The sequence below is a fragment of the Trachurus japonicus genome, chromosome 3 (genome assembly GCF_045865225.1).
Source record: "Trachurus japonicus isolate A0001 chromosome 3, Traja_1.0".
In the NCBI taxonomy this organism is placed as follows: domain Eukaryota; kingdom Metazoa; phylum Chordata; class Actinopteri; order Carangiformes; family Carangidae; genus Trachurus; species Trachurus japonicus.
The window spans coordinates 8768474-8784092 of record NC_140909.1 but is presented as its reverse complement, the minus strand read 5'-3'; the positions used below and the strand labels follow the sequence as shown (position 1 = coordinate 8784092).

The window sequence follows — 15619 nt, the reverse complement described above, 5'->3', positions numbered from 1 at the left end:
TTGTAATTCATTAAAAACCAACAACGTTTAGTTTTGTATTGGTAGGAGTCTTTTGACAACTGTTCTACTAGCAGCAACTATATTATCTTGCACATTACACCAGCAATTCTTCTGGCAAATAGACCAAAGTTGCAGAGGCAGAGTTAGTAATGTTAATTGGGTGAAGTTATATTTGTTGGTGAGATCAATACTAAGGAGTTGAGCATCTAAAGAGCTTTGTTAATATTTATCTCACAGGTAGGCTACATTTCTAAACAACTGTGATGGAGAGAATCCAGGTATCATACAAAGCACAGCAAGCCTCTTAAGCCGTTGAGAAAAAGTATGAATAATTATTCAAAATAAAATCATAAGATGCATGAACAGTTTTGTTCATTTATATGCACCTAAAGGCATCTAGTGCTTTTCAATTGAAAAAGTGACATTTCTTTTGCAACACACTGGGAAATCCTGTTAATGAGAAGTAAGGTAAGTGAACCAGGTTTGAAAAGATTACTGCTGTAATAATGTATTAGGCTTTTATTTCACGCAACATTTCATATCCAAAATATGGATCAATAATTAAATCAGGATGATTATTTCATCTATAATAGTAAAGTGCCCTTCATTTCGGCCGCGTGCTTCCGGTCTTCGCCAAATAAAAGCGATGTCATATTTTCATAGGGATTTATTGTTTTCACTGCGACGCTGATGGTTCTCGTCCCGTCATTTAAAATTTAAGTTTAAACATTGATTTGTGTTAAAAATGGTTTCCATATTTCTGTGTAGTCCATCTTACTATTTATTTTATATATTAATTGTCCATATGAAGCTGTCTCTGTTAATGCATTGAGCCATTCAAAGTAAATAGTTACTTTTCCCTACCCAGTGCCTCAATATGACTCTTTTAGCTGTGGTAAGTGCTATCTTACTAGCTAGCCACTGTGCTTTTTTCTCAATTATTCTCCCATTTCCTTCCATACTATTCAGGAGACATAATAAAGTTGTGCGCTTTTATTTTGAAAGACGGCTGCACTCCAGAGCGGAAGTGGTGCGGGCTGGTCGCAGCTGACTTCATACACACACACAGCGCACTGAGCGCAGCAGAAATCACGTTTGGTCGGTGTGTGCGGCCGGCGGTTCGTGGAGATTATTATTATAAAACAAACCCTGTATCATAGTGTGTATGTTTACGGTTTGGTTGTTTGTTATTTATTTTTGTTAGATTTCAGCCGCCACCTTGCACGGAGAGACGGATTTACCAGTCCGACCGTTGCTGCTCGTTGTGTTTTCGCATCAGCCGTTGCTACGTTGCTACGTTGCTAGCTAGTGGCTGTTAGCTGCTGACGTCACCGGGGCTCGTGCCGTGTGTTCTAACGGCTGCTCTGTGATTAAAAAGCAGCAGCAGCAGCAGAAACGGTGTCAGACCGACAAAATGGAGAGGAGTTAGCTCAATGCTAACGTTTAATAACAAATAACAGTGATGATATGAATAGCGGCTAGCTGTGTGGTTTTGTGTTTGCGCTCCTCCTCCTCCTCCGTCCTCTCGGTGCCACGGAGCCGCCGCCGTTGCTGCCGCCGCCGCCGCGCGCGACTCTGGTCCACGTCTCGTGTCGTCTTGTCTCCGTCTCGTGCGCTGTGTGTTTAACGTTTGAGCCAGCTGAGCTAGGCCACGTCCCCACGGGTGTTTTTCTGCTACCGACACAGGAGGACGGGCTGCAGAGACACAGAGAGAAAGAGAGAGAGAGAGAGGGAGAGATGCCGAGTGTGCGGAAGGAGGAAGGGAGGAGAGTAAGCACCGATTAGAAATGTGAAAGTCTTCCACATTCATGACTGTGAATCTGTGTGTGGTGTTGTGTGTTTGTATTTCGGAGCGGTTGCCGCATACACACGGCATGTCACGTAGACAGATGTGTTTGAGCTGAGCTCTTCCTCTCTAGGCTGCGGTAACGAACCCCCCCTCAAGTAACGTTGTGTATACTTTGTGGAAATGGTCGGGTTTGGTGCAAACCGGCGGGGAGGCCGCCTCCCGTCTTTCATCCTCATCTTCCTGATGGTGATCATCGCCATACTGTCGTTCAACTACTGGACGGTGTCCAACAAGCACGGCCACTTGCTGGACGAGCTGGTCGAGGTGCAGACGCAGGTGAAGCGCACGGACGCGGCGCGGAGCCGGCTGGAGAAGCGCAACTCGGAGCTGATGGTGCAGGTGGACACTCACAGGAAGCAGATCGACCAGAAGGATGGAGACTACAGCGTCCTGGAGGGCAAGCTGCAGGCCCGGGAGGCGCTCATCAAGAAGTGCTCCGATGAAAAGGTACCGACTGACCCACGCAACCTGTGAGCGAGTGTTTGTGTGCAGGAGTTCAGTGTCCACAGGGTCCACCACGACCACGTACTAAGAATCCAAAGTTTTCACAGCTCTTTGATCAAACTACCCCCAGAGCAAGAGAAAGGTGATAATAGCAGCAGTAGTTTTTAATTGACTTATGTCTGTATATTGGGTTTTATTATGGAGAGTGTCAGGTTTCTGCAGGTCATGGAAAGGCCTTGGAAATGTTTTAAACCTCTTTAATCTCTAAGAATTAGTTTCAAAGCCTGCCACTGCACTGTAAAATGTATTTTCTATTTGATTTGATTTATCACTCCTGTAATATTGATATCTAGACCTTGAATTAGTTCTTTTTAAAGTATGTAGGAAGTGTTCAGAAAAGAAACTGAAATCTGTGAGAATAATTTTCATACTTTTATTGGCAGGGCCATTAAAAAAAAAGGTTATTGAATTATATTCCCAGCTGTATCAAAATCTCTTTTATAAAGTCTTAAACATCCTGTAGAAACCCTGTAAGCTCTCATATAATATTTGATTTAAGGGTGAGTTATGTTCTCTGAGAAAACAAATAATAAGATCAGGGGCATAATGGCAACCAAAGTTCAGTGTTCAAGTTCAGCCGTAATGCAGTTAGGAAAAGACTGCATTTCCTTTACATCACAAAATAACATAACAATATCGTATCATCATGTTTATCTGCATCATATTGCCCTAATCCCCCCTCCACCTCCTCTCTGTATGAGGAAGAACATGTACTTAGGGAAACCTGGATATCTCCTGATGGATGGAGGGTTTTAACTCAGTTATCTATTTTAAAGAAGGAAGATGATTCAGTTCTTGTGAATGAGACAGTGGTTTTGTCTTGAGCCGTCTTGTCTTTGGTGACAAATGAAATTCTGGACTCATTCATCCACAAGATTTTACCCACCTCTCACCTGAGGTCTGCTCCAATGATGATTTTTAATTTTCCACAGATCACCTCCTCTCTAGTTTTTTTTTATATCCATTGTAATAGTGTAAATAGTGCATATATTTTTTTATGTGTAGGTGACGTTATAGTAGTGGATTTTTTTACTTTTAATCTATTAGGTTTCATAGTCTTCACTATGTAATGAGCTGAGCTGAGGTCGTCCACATCACTTGTTTACTTTGTTTCCTTTCCCCTGTTAGTCTGAGCTTAATTGTTTATAAATCCACACACGTATAAGCTTAAGCACAACAAGATATGACTGCATTTGTGAAGAAAAGAAAAAAATAACTCGTATTCTTACACCGTATTGATATTTGTTTTCCTTTAATCAGCACTTTTTTACACATTTGGTTGACTTTACATATTCACGAGTTGCCCGACTCTTTATCCACAATACGGTGACTGTTCCTACCTTTTTCCTGCACACTGCCAACAATTTGCCACCTTTTTTGTTGAATATTGACTGACTGGTGTGTCCAGTTGCCCTGGCAGTCTCTTTTTCTTTTTTTAGACAACAGGAGTGTGTTTAGGAGTGTGTTTTCCCGTCATTTGCATCCAGCCCTGACTTCCTTATAACTCCGACTGACATGTCATGTTTGTTTTACTTCTTTTAATCCGATCTATCTGTGGCTTTAGTGACATAGACAGACAAACCAGCTGGTCTCCATTGTCCAGCCAGTATAACTGAGCTTGGACACAGTGTGTGAAGACGTTAGATAGGGATCTGTCAAGCATGTTTGCACATTAAACTGTAGGAATATCGAGTTGACTGAACGTCATAAAGAACAGAATTGTTGGTGCAATATTTGATGATAAGCAGCCATATTGACCACATAACACTTCACCTTCAGGATTGAACTAGTTACTTATTGAACAAGCAAGATTACACCTGCTTGTTATTGGCCATTCATAATTCTTATTGTGTAAGTCATCCTATCAGACGAATATCAGACATTTTTTAACCTATTTCCAGTTCAGAAACAATTCTCCTGCTGATCATCACACACCGTGTTTGTGAACCAAAATAAACCCATATTCGATGGCCAAATAAACAGTTTTTCCTCCTGTGTAGCTGTTTAATGATCTACAAATGGACGTATTTTACCGACCAGTTTTAGTTTTTCTTCCTCATTTCCTGTTCATCTACACTAGAGTCCCTCTTTGAGCAGGTGAATCTAGAGATGATAGATTTTTTTGTCTGTGTGATGAGGTGTCGAAGTGCTGAGTAAAGGTGACTCTCAGCTTCCTAGTGGCTCTGGCACTAACTCCGGTATCCTGCTCTTTGTATCCTAATCACCATGTCCCCCCCCCACACACACACCTTTCTTTAGTCAACAGCCCAACCCTGTTTCAACAGACGTACGCTGGTGACAGTGAGAGGCCTGTACAGTGGAAGTGGAGACGGGGCCAAGTCTTAAATGGCCTCCCTACAGTACAGTATATGTACTCTAGTAATCATTAGGTTCAAGCATGAAGCCTACAAGTCTATAGCTCCTGTGCTATTATCGTCGTCTATACAGCCACTTTCAGCAGGCTGCAGTGGAAAGCCTTTAACTGCCTGTGTGGGTTTGACATGTTGAAGCTTTAGTCTTGACCACAGCAGACAGTGATGCTCTGTTTCCTGTCCGCTCTTTCTTTCCTCACTTGTCTTCTGTTGCAGTCAATTATATTATAGTCAGTCCAGAAGCCAGACACAGTGGATTCAAAAGTGCAACGATAGAAATCTCTCAAACTCCTTACGCAGCATAATTCACTTCAGGGCTGTGCAGTTTGTTAAAAACAGTCACTGTTGTGAACAAAAAGTTGTTAAAAATCTATGTTTTTGATTAAGACAGGGCAGGCTTTTGTGGGATTTTAAACACCCCTCTTCCAGCTATAATACTTATCCCCATTGTAATAGATTTCTAAACTACATCTTTAATCTTCAAACCTACAGGAATTTAGATTTTGGCTTCCCTCCAATCTCCTCATGTTCAAGAGTCAGTGTACACAACACTTTATTTTTATTAAAGAGCAGGCAACAGATTAAACTGGTAATATGAGTGAGCACTAAAGTGGGACACAGGTAAGAGTTTTAGGTTTCACATCAAAATGTTCTGCATCACACACTTTCTCTGGTTTCTCAGGTCAGGAAAAGAAAAACATGCTGGGGGAAAAAAACACATCATAATCCAGCAATTTACGAGTTACCAGCAGCTGCACTGGTATTTTCCACAATCTACCAAAGAGCACTTCAGTAGTTAAGCTTAGCGAGATACTCCCCTGCAAAGCTACTTCTCCGCATGATATCAGCAAAGTGGAGTCGTCTTAATATCTAAATACACATAACTGGGTTTGATGAGGCAGAAACACACGCCTCCAATGAAATGTCAAACTGGGTGCTATGTGTTTGTTCGGTGGCATCGCTCTCTGATCTAGAAGAACAAGACAAACCTGTTGTTGGTCCTCCTGGTGATATTTGTCTACAAGTTAGAGACTCTGTTGGTTCAGATAGAAAAGTCAAAACTTCTGCAGCTCCTCCTCATGATTCCTGAACCTTGTTTTTTTTTTTCTCTCTCTCTCTCTTTTGTGCACAGATGAAGCTGCAGGGTGATGTCACTGCCCAGATGACAGAGATCCAGAGGCTGAAAGGTAGGACTTCAGCCTAGGTGTGTGTCCAGCAGGGGACGCTCTCGGGCACACATGGCAAAAAAAAAAGTCTCAATAAAACATTTAGATTCATAATGACTTTATTTATCCCCAGAGGGAAATTTTGCTTTGTTACAAACTACTGAATTGTAAGAGAAATCAACACAAAGTGAGATATACATAGACAAATAAAAATATTATTACTAAAATAAAAGCAGCATAAAAACAGAATAAAATAAAATGAAACATCTGTAATGGTGGAACTTGTCTTATATTGTTTATGTTTATGTGTTGTGGGGAAACAGAGCAGCTGAAGGAGCTGAAGCAGGAGTTCATGAAACAGGAAGAGCAGCTAAGAGAGGTGAAGAAAAACAGCACCACGTTGGAAAGAAAACTGGAGTACGAGAGGTAGGTTAATGGATATGAAGTCACTTCTTAATATGTGAATTATTGGTTCTTAAATGATCCGTTATTTTGACAGTTATTGGTTTTTTCAGTTGAGTATTCCCTATAATCAGGTGGTTTTACGTCGTTGGTTATCTTTATTTCTCGTTTCTTTGTCTGATATAGTTTCACATGTTTCATTTTTACAAGGAGGTTTAAGGTTTTTAGGACAGATTTATCACCATCTCACTCATGCAGATTTTCAAGAATTAATTTTCAGGTGACACAAAATCCCAAATTTTACAGTCTAGTTAAAAAAAAAAAAAAAATCCAGATAATGTGAGTGGAAACTGAGGAGGATCATGTGTTTACTAGTTTACAGTGTGGACGACAGATTGCACAACTGAAAGACGAGTATGAAGAATCAAAAAAGACCCTGGAAGAAGAAGCATCAAAGTTAAGACAGGTGAGTGTTAACAAACCTGGTAGTGGACATGTCTTTTGGCTCTTAAAGGGATAGTTCAACATTTTGGCAAGTTCGCCTATTGCCATAATCCCTATAGTCATAGCAGTAGGTTCATTACCTTTAATTATCGGTGCATGTTGTTTTAAAATCTGCGGGGCAGAGACGTGAGCTGCTCAGTGAACACAATGGAGGTGAACGGTACAGGTCCTCTGTCCCTCATCAAACTCATCAAATACACAATCCAACAACTCCAAAAGAGTTGTTTTCGTGTCAAATGCGTAGCGTAGTGTTGTAATGTTACATAATTATACCTGATATTTCATAGTTTGGTGAATGTGCAGGTCACAACTTGTCCATGAGAGCATTTCGGAGTTGTTGTATTGTGTATTCGATTAGTTTGATGAGGGACAGGGGACCTGTACCGTTCACCTCCATTGTGTTCACTGAGCAGCTCACGTCTCTGCCCTGCGGATCTCAAAACAACATGCACTAATATAATTAAAGATAATGAACCAACCTCAATGACTATAGGGATTATGGCAATAGGCGAACTTGCCAAAATGTTGAACTATCCCTTTAAGTACATGTTGAAAGGTTAAAATGACACAAATGTAAAGACAGCAGCTAAATTCTTTGAATTCCTCCTCTGGTTTTGTCCGGAGCTCTTCAGGTCACTTCACTGTTTGTCCTTTCTCTATTTTCCATTCACTACTTCCTCTTGATAATCCCTCAGAGCGTGCTGGACGGCCAGAAGGGCGTCATGGCAGGTCGACATGCAGATAGAGCACCAGGTCTAGAGATGGTGGGAGAGCGCCACACAGTGGCCACTCACCGGCACAACGCTCCAGATTTAAAAGGTAGAGTGGATGTGATGTAGTCGACCAAGGCTCTTCCTCTCTTGATATGTGCTTACACAGTAAATACAGTGTTTGCTTGCTAATATAAATAATATATACACAGACTACATATGTAAATCCTGCAGAAAATAATGTAAAATGGGAAATACTGTTGGTTTTCTGTTTATGTTTCTGCTTACATCAACCCATTCACAACTTAATTCACGTTTCCTCTGCTCTGTCACAGAGGAGATGGGTAAACCTGGCAGTGATGCTGGTATGCCTGGGATTGAAGACAGTGAAGTGGGAAAAATCGATGACGTGCAGTTTGGTAAGAAGCTGACTCTAAACTTTAAAGAGCATTTTTATAGTGACAAACCCAAAGTCAGAGCAAGGATAAGTTTAATAACCACCACAGTCTCAATGTATTGGCCAATTAGGTTTTAGCTATAGACTCTGGAAACTTGTTGAAGGGACTATGTGGGAGGATTGAACTAAAAACTGACTAATGGACCATAGACGTGACTCTCAATCACTTACTGTACTAGCACTCAGATATATCAGGATAAATGACACCAGCTTTTCTTAATTCTGCCATTGTGGCAACTCATCATCAAGACATACTTAAACAGGCTTCCCACACGTCCTGGAAAACCTGGGAAAGACTTTGAGTTTGTGAGTGTTTCCAGTCTTGGACCTATTGTCTCCTCTGCTGAGTGACAGAGAGCTGGAGTGGGCGTCGTTTAAAAACAAAAACAACATGTTTGCGTTGGTTTATTATAAATGTGTCATAATTTCTAAGCGCATTTCATAGATAAGTTAGAAGAACCATAGACTGCACATCTTTAACCCTCCTGTTTTCCTCCTGGGTCAAGGAAGGAAGGACGAAAGGATGATGGGAAGGAAGGAAGGACAAAGGGAAAGATGGGAGGAAAGAAGGAAGGAAAGAAAGAAATATGGAGGGAGGATTGGGTCAAAAAGGAAGGAAGAAGTAGGGATGAAGGGAAGAAAGGAGGGAGGGAAAAAGGAAGAAAGGAGGGAGGTAACAGATTTGTTCAAGGGAGGAAGAAGAAGTGATGAAAGAAGGAAGAGGAAAAGGGAAGGAAAGATGGAGGGAGGGAGGGAGGGAACAGATTTGTTCAAGGAAGGAAGAAGAAGGGATGAAAGAAGAAAGGGAAAAAGGATTGTGGAAAGAAGGAAGGATGGAGGAAGGGAACAGATTTGACCCAGAAGGACAACAGGATGGATTTAAATCAGATTTGTGGAGGTGAGAGAGGAATAAACATAGAAATAAACTGGTTAAATGTACAAAATAAGGTACAACTGTCGAAAAGAGCACTTCTCTTCTCCAAAGCATGAATGTGACGAGGGATGTATTAGTGAACGGTGTGATAACTGATGTCTGTCAAACTGTAGCAGCTGAAAATGTCTTGGAAAATGATTTCACCTCCTCACTCTGTCACTCTTGTTTATTTGCTGCACAGGCTTGAAGAAACCAGCCATCACTCAGAAGCACGACGACGCCCCCGATGCGGTCGTGGGAGCCGGCGCCGGACCCGGACCCGGAGTCGGAGCGGCGGACGGCCCGGGGGGTCAGGGCCTGTCCCTGGACCAGCCCCGACTACAGCAGGACCGACTGGAGGGGCGAGCGGCCGCGGCTGCTGCTCCGGGCGTCATCAAACTGGCAGACAAGCCCATAGTGTTTGAAGAAGATAACAAGGCAGGTATCAAGGCAGATGAGCTGGGGGAGCAGCAAAGACAACTCCGAGGTACAGTATGCACCACATCCATTTAATTATAAGAGTTATAATAATTATAATAATAGTCTATCTTTTGAGCTTTTAGGTACAGGATAATTACTTCTCAGTCTTCATTATAATATAATATAGCTTAAACTGATTTAATGCTTTCAGTTGAGTTTCAGGAAACTAATCAGTTGTGTGTAGTTTTTTAATGAGTTTTCTCAGTCAACGTGAAACATCATGTGTCACACCATCAGCTCCGGATAACGTCAAGGGTAACGGTGAACACTTGAAGGGGATTCCTCTGCCCCCCAACCCCGCCCAGGTGCCGAACCCCATCCAGCCTCACCACGCCAAAGACCAGGTCGCCGCAGAGCCAGTACACCACCGCCAAAGTGAGTTCCCCCCACGCTTTGACAAAGGGATTACTGTAGTCGGCAAGGGAGTTGCTGGAGGGGGTGCATCTTTTTTTAAAAATATATATTAACCCTTTGACTGGTTTTGAAGGGATGGGGGAAGAATAACATCTTAAGAAGCATAATCACAGCTGTTCTTGTTAGCTTTGCCTTTGTGCTTAGCTGCTCCCTCCCAGCTCTCTGTAATGTGTCAATGCAGAGAGAGAGAGGGAGAAAAAAAAACAAAAAAAAAACGCAATTTGGTGTTGTGCCATCTGTGTGAATTTTTTCCCATCGCTAACTGGTGACACCTCTACTTCTACTTAACACATTTTCATGAAAGTTAAAGCGTTTCTGAGTCTCTGTTCTTGTCTGAAATATGGGGAGGAAACAGTGTGGAGGGGCTAGAGAGAGAGAAGACTCAGTTGCAGAGGAGAGGAGACAAATGACACACACCTGGCTCCCAGATGATCCTTTCCTGCTGCCTGGCTTCTGCTCTGCTCTGCTGCATTTTCTCCCCGTTTTCAAAATGTTCTGTTCTTTCATCTCCCTCACACATCCATCTCAGCCTCTGCAGTCTCTCGCTGCCGAGAAAAAACTCACCGTATTCAGAACACGTCTTCTCCATTTTTTTATTTCTCTTCTAATCTTCTGCCTCTGTTCTCCTCATACTCGCATCCCTTTTATGGCAAATTAACACCCGACACCCACCAGATGTCTCTTTTTTCTTTGGCAGTGTCTGGTACTTTACTAGGCACGAGCAGACTGAAGATACCGTCTGTCTCGGTGTGCGGCTCGAATCCCACCCAGTCCTGTCACGATCAGCGGTGCCATCCCAAATCTGCGCAGTGCTACACATAAACATAAGCTGCCTCAGACGATACCAGGCAGCTATTGTAGAGCAGGCAGTAAAAACACTTATTTGTGATTTTGTTTATTATTTATATGCTGTTGTGATCCGTTTTTTCCTTAACACCATTTTGAACGGCCTTATTGGTGCTTGTTCAAATCAGTTGTCTCCAAAATGAGCAGCTGTAATAATAAAATGGTCACAGCTCAATATTAAAGCAGTTAAAACAATAAAAAAATATTGGAGATTACAGGATTGGAAAAAATACATCACAGCTCCACTGGCACTTATCCAGTAAAAAGCCTCCAACAGCCACTGATTATTGGTTTATAGCCAAGAGAGAGGTGATTTATGTAAAGTTGATCAACCATTAATAAAAAGAGGCTGCTGTATCCGAAGGTGCGTTCAACTGAGGCGTTTTTTCTTAATCACATATATTCCTAACCCAATAAAACAACACGCCTACATTACATCCACACTATTTAAAAAAAACCGTTTTCAAACAAAAACGATCTCTGTCCAGAAGGACACACCTGAAAAATCCACACGCACATACCTGAGAAGTCACGTACACTGGACATGCTCGGCCCAGTGGAAACAGGAAGTGGATAGTCTACCCTGCTGCAGTTGATTAGTCGCAAAAAAAAAAAAAATACTATGAGAGAGGAGCAGCAATGACAGCTGCAGTGTTAAAATGCAGAATTTAACTCCTCAGCAGCTGCTCGCAAAAAGAGCACTTGTAATTCGTCACCCATGTTGTTTTCACCACTTGTAGAGGAGGCAAATAAAAGCCAATCAGGAAGCAACCGTGGGTTTGCAAAAGTCTCTGTTTTAGGCGTTCAAAAACGAGGTGGAGTGTGCACCACGTGTTCAAAAACACCAGAGACGAGAGGTGAAAGTGTAGGAAGAGAGATTGTTAGTGTAGCCTGACTGTATCTGTGTGAGTTAAATCAACACTTCACTCACAGAACCAACAAAACCTAAACGTGTGATAGGATTTTCTGCAGTGTTTTTGTCTGGATGGATTGGATTGGTGCTCGGTGCTTTACACACTTTTAACAAACACTCAATTTTAAAAAAAGCCTCCTTTTGTTTCCACTCTTCTTCTTTCAAGTCCATGTTTGACTTTCTTTTACTCTTCAGAAACATCTCTTCCACTTAAAATCTGCCACCGTGTTTCCTCCTCCTCCTCCTAATCAATCATCTTTTTATCTTCATGATCACACTCTTCATGCGATGACCTCCTCCTCCTCCTCCTTCATGCATTCATTACGCAGTATTTCACCCATTCCTCCCTGTCCCTCCCCCCTTCAACTGCCTCCGCTTCCCTCCCTTCCTGATGAGGCCCTTCTCTGCCTCCTGCAGGCCGGTTCTTTGATGAGAACGAGTCCCCAGTAGATCCGCAACACGGCTCTAAGCTGGCGGACTACAATGGGGACGATGGGAACGTGGGTGAGTATGAGGCCGACAAGCAGGCTGAGCTGGCCTACAATGAGGAAGAGGATGGTGATGGTGGGGAGGAAGACGTCCAAGGTGAGCCAGGCCGGGGGAACTGGACTGCCCGTTCAGATGTGTATCCACCATTCCTCCCTTGCTCCTTCCTTCCACCCCCCCTGTCCTGCTGCTGCCCCCCTCCTTTGCATTTGTCCCCAACAGTTTAAGAGTAGCTCACAGTACCATGAGTTTGGTCCTTGAATGCACCATAATATTATAGATATTCACCTTTTTAGAGTCAAAGCTGCACTGCTGTATATGCAGTTAACTGACTTTTTCTATGCATTTCGTTTTGCATAGGCAGATTAGCAGCATAACAACAACAACAATCTCGGTGTACAGTGAAAACTTGACCCAGGAACTTACGGTTCTGTGAGAGAGTAAATCAGTCGCCATCTAGTACTTTCTTCTCTCCTGCCTGTGCTTCTTTTTTAGCTATACCACCTGTCTGTGCCCACCACAAATCTGACCCACATCTAGACCAGTAGATAAATATAGCTCACTGTGTTCGTGAATGTGTCTGTGTTCTCCTTGAAATATTGAAATGCATGCTCAACTTTTTATTATTTATTTATTTTATGTATTTGTTGTGATTGTTCCCTGACATGAATTTGTGATTGCCTATTAGATTTGAGTTTGAATTATTGATTGGAGTGCCAACAAAACAACACATTTGGGGAAAACAGTCGGATGTTCTTGTTATGGCAGTGACAATCAAGGAATATCATAACTTCGAATATTGATGAAGGAAACATTTTCTTACAAAATTGTATTTATATCATACATTGTGCTAAATCAGGAGAACCAAATGGTTGTTTTTCAGCAACATCCAAAACAATGGGAAAACATAAATCCTGATACTTTTCCTACTGCACAGTGTGAGACCATTTTATTTCTGAATAGCTATTGATGTGATTGGACTCATGGCAGTTAAGACAATGCATATGCAATAACCATATGCAATAATGTAGGTTGTGTGATAGTGGAGTACTGTGTATTGTCTATTACTTAACGTCTAATGTTTGTGTTGCGTTCTTTTGTTCCAGATGATGACGATCGGGACATGCAGGGAGACCGGGCTGTGGATTATGGAAAAAGACATCAAGCCATTGACATTCTTTGAATTGGGACTTGTACAGCTGTATCTCACTAAAAATATTCAGACCTTCCTCCACAACCGAGGTCTTTCTTGACAAACTAGTTTGAACATCAGTATGTTTAAAGATTTTTAGGGTGCATTCTCAATGTCATGGACTGAACAGACATTGCAACTAATGAATTAATTCTGAATAACATAACAAAATACAAAGAAAAAGAAAAAAAAATCATGGCATTGTCCTGAGCTGCTCTTGATTTGCTAACGGTCCCAAGACGGTAGAGGTGACGTACTGTACATTGACTGTTGAGATTTGTTATTTGATAACTGCCTCAGTTCATAACGGAGTGGTCCAACGAGCTCTGCTGACATCTGGACTTCAAGGTCGAACTGTGTTTTTTGCTACTTTTTCTTTTCAGGTCGCTGTTGCTTCATATAAACAAACTCTTCTTGAGGCGTTTATCAAAGAGACTATTTTGGCATTCTGTCTTTCCAACATTATTTTGGGACTCTTACATGGAAGACCTTTTTTTTTTGTTTACAGGAATGGGAATACATCGCAAATGCCAAGGACTGTTCTTATGGCCTATTAAATCAATTTCTTTTCTTTATGACAGACACTCAAAAGTGCTCCTCGTTGTTTTTTTGTTTTGTTTATTTTCCTAAATGATGGCATTGCATGCATTTATCTTTTGTTATTAATAATCAAGTTGAGCAAAATACTGATGCTTAAGCAATACTTAGAGCAATGTTAGTATCCTCCACAGTGTGCATAGATGAACTCAGCACATGGAACTGACATACTGTACACATGCTTCCATTAATGAGGTCTCTTATGTACATAATGTAGTTGAAATGTTACCATTTGTACTGGGGAATCCTTAATTCCTCAACTCTAGGGAAATCCGTTAACATTAACAAGACATCAGTTGTTTGTGCAGCCAGATTTTTATTTTTTATTTTATTTTATTTTTTATTTCTCATGGAAAGGCAGATTGAATGTAATTTAATTTTATTAAAGGTGATGCTTCATGTCACTTGTCAGTTGTGATGATGCTTTAGAGTCAATGTAGATGTGAAAAACCAGTCACTTGATTTCTAAATGCAAACACTGTCCAGGTGTGCACAGCGCATTGCGTGAATGCGTGAGTGTCTTTAGTTCATAAATAAACACTGCCATGTATTTTTCAGTCATGTTAATACATGTGTTAAGGGTATCGAGCAAGAATTGTCGCAATAGACTTAGAGATACTTTATTGATCCCAAAGGGAATTCAAGTATCCACAGTGCACATACATATAATATAAGAGATTGGTAGAGCAAAAATAATACAGTGATAAGAATAGTAAGAACGAATATACACACACTATACACATACATATAAATTATGTGCATTAATATGTTATGATAAAATACTAAAATTAGAATAAATAGAACAAACTGTGCCAAATTAAGTTGCATAATGTATGAACTGTGCAAAAACAGCTGTGCAAAGGGTTGATGTTATTGTTTTTTCCCTAAGTTGGAGCTGGGCAGTGTTGTGCAGTCTTATTATGGCCAGGAATACAACGAGTTTTTGAGTCTGTCTGTGCAGCAGGGTAGTGATATTACACTACCAGTCAAAAGTTTGGACACACCTTCTCATTCAATGTTTTTTCTTTATTTTTTATCACTTTCTACATTGTAGATTCTTACTGGAGACATGAAAACTATAAGTGAACACATAGAGTAGAATTATGATGTAAACACAAAAGCGTTAATTAAAAACCACTGTTATCTGTCACCTGACCTAAACCCAACTGAGATGCACGAAGGCAAAACAGCCAACAAATGCTCAGCACCTCTGGGAACTAAAACCACTCCAGGTGACGACCTCATGGAGCTGATGACAGAAGGTCAAGAATGTGCAAATACTTCACAGAATCTAAAATATAAAACATATTCTGCTTTATTTAACACTTTTTTTGTTTACTGCATAATTGCATGTGTGTTCGTTCATAGTTTTCATAGTCTTAAGTTTGAATCTACAATTTAGAAAGTAATGAAAATTTAAAAAAAATTAAAGCTGCTTCGCCGCAGTGGTCTGGGCCAGGCAATTTCGGACAAATTTAGGCAATTTAACAAGAGACAAAATAGGAAGAACACAAGAACATCAGCATTACAATGTTCATTCTACCTCAGCTGCTGTCAGCCTACTAATGAGCAGATTTCCAAAATGTCAAAAAATTATGTTATCAAGACCAAAATCTGATAATACATATAGTGCATCTTGACAGCATGGAAATATTGATGATTTGTTTTTAACAATAAGTGTTTTTGCTTCACAAGAGCCACTTTTATTTACATTGACTCCAATTGTTCCCATGAGAGCAGAATTCAAAATGTTTTCAAAAATTCAGTGTTTGAGATAAAATTCTGATAATTGGCAAACTTCATCAACCACGCCT

At 41.0% G+C, this 15619-nt stretch overlaps 1 protein-coding gene across 2 annotated transcripts; it reads left to right on the top strand.

Annotated features, from left to right (window-relative positions):
• The first annotated feature begins 1082 nt into the window (after positions 1–1082).
• golm2 (golgi membrane protein 2) lies at positions 1083–13786 on the top strand. Of its 2 annotated transcripts, XM_085759313.1 has the most exons (10): positions 1083–2296; positions 5858–5912; positions 6215–6317; positions 6669–6759; positions 7493–7616; positions 7843–7926; positions 9080–9364; positions 9595–9732; positions 11948–12115; positions 13123–13786. In XM_085759313.1, exons 1-10 carry the CDS (start codon positions 1970–1972, stop codon positions 13197–13199), a joined length of 1452 nt encoding a protein of 483 aa, XP_085615439.1. In that variant the 5' UTR covers positions 1083–1969; the 3' UTR covers positions 13200–13786. The 2 variants fall into 2 exon arrangements, with proteins under 2 accessions (XP_085615439.1, XP_085615445.1); XM_085759319.1 differs by lacking the exon at positions 11948–12115.
• Positions 13787–15619: the final 1833 nt, after the last annotated feature.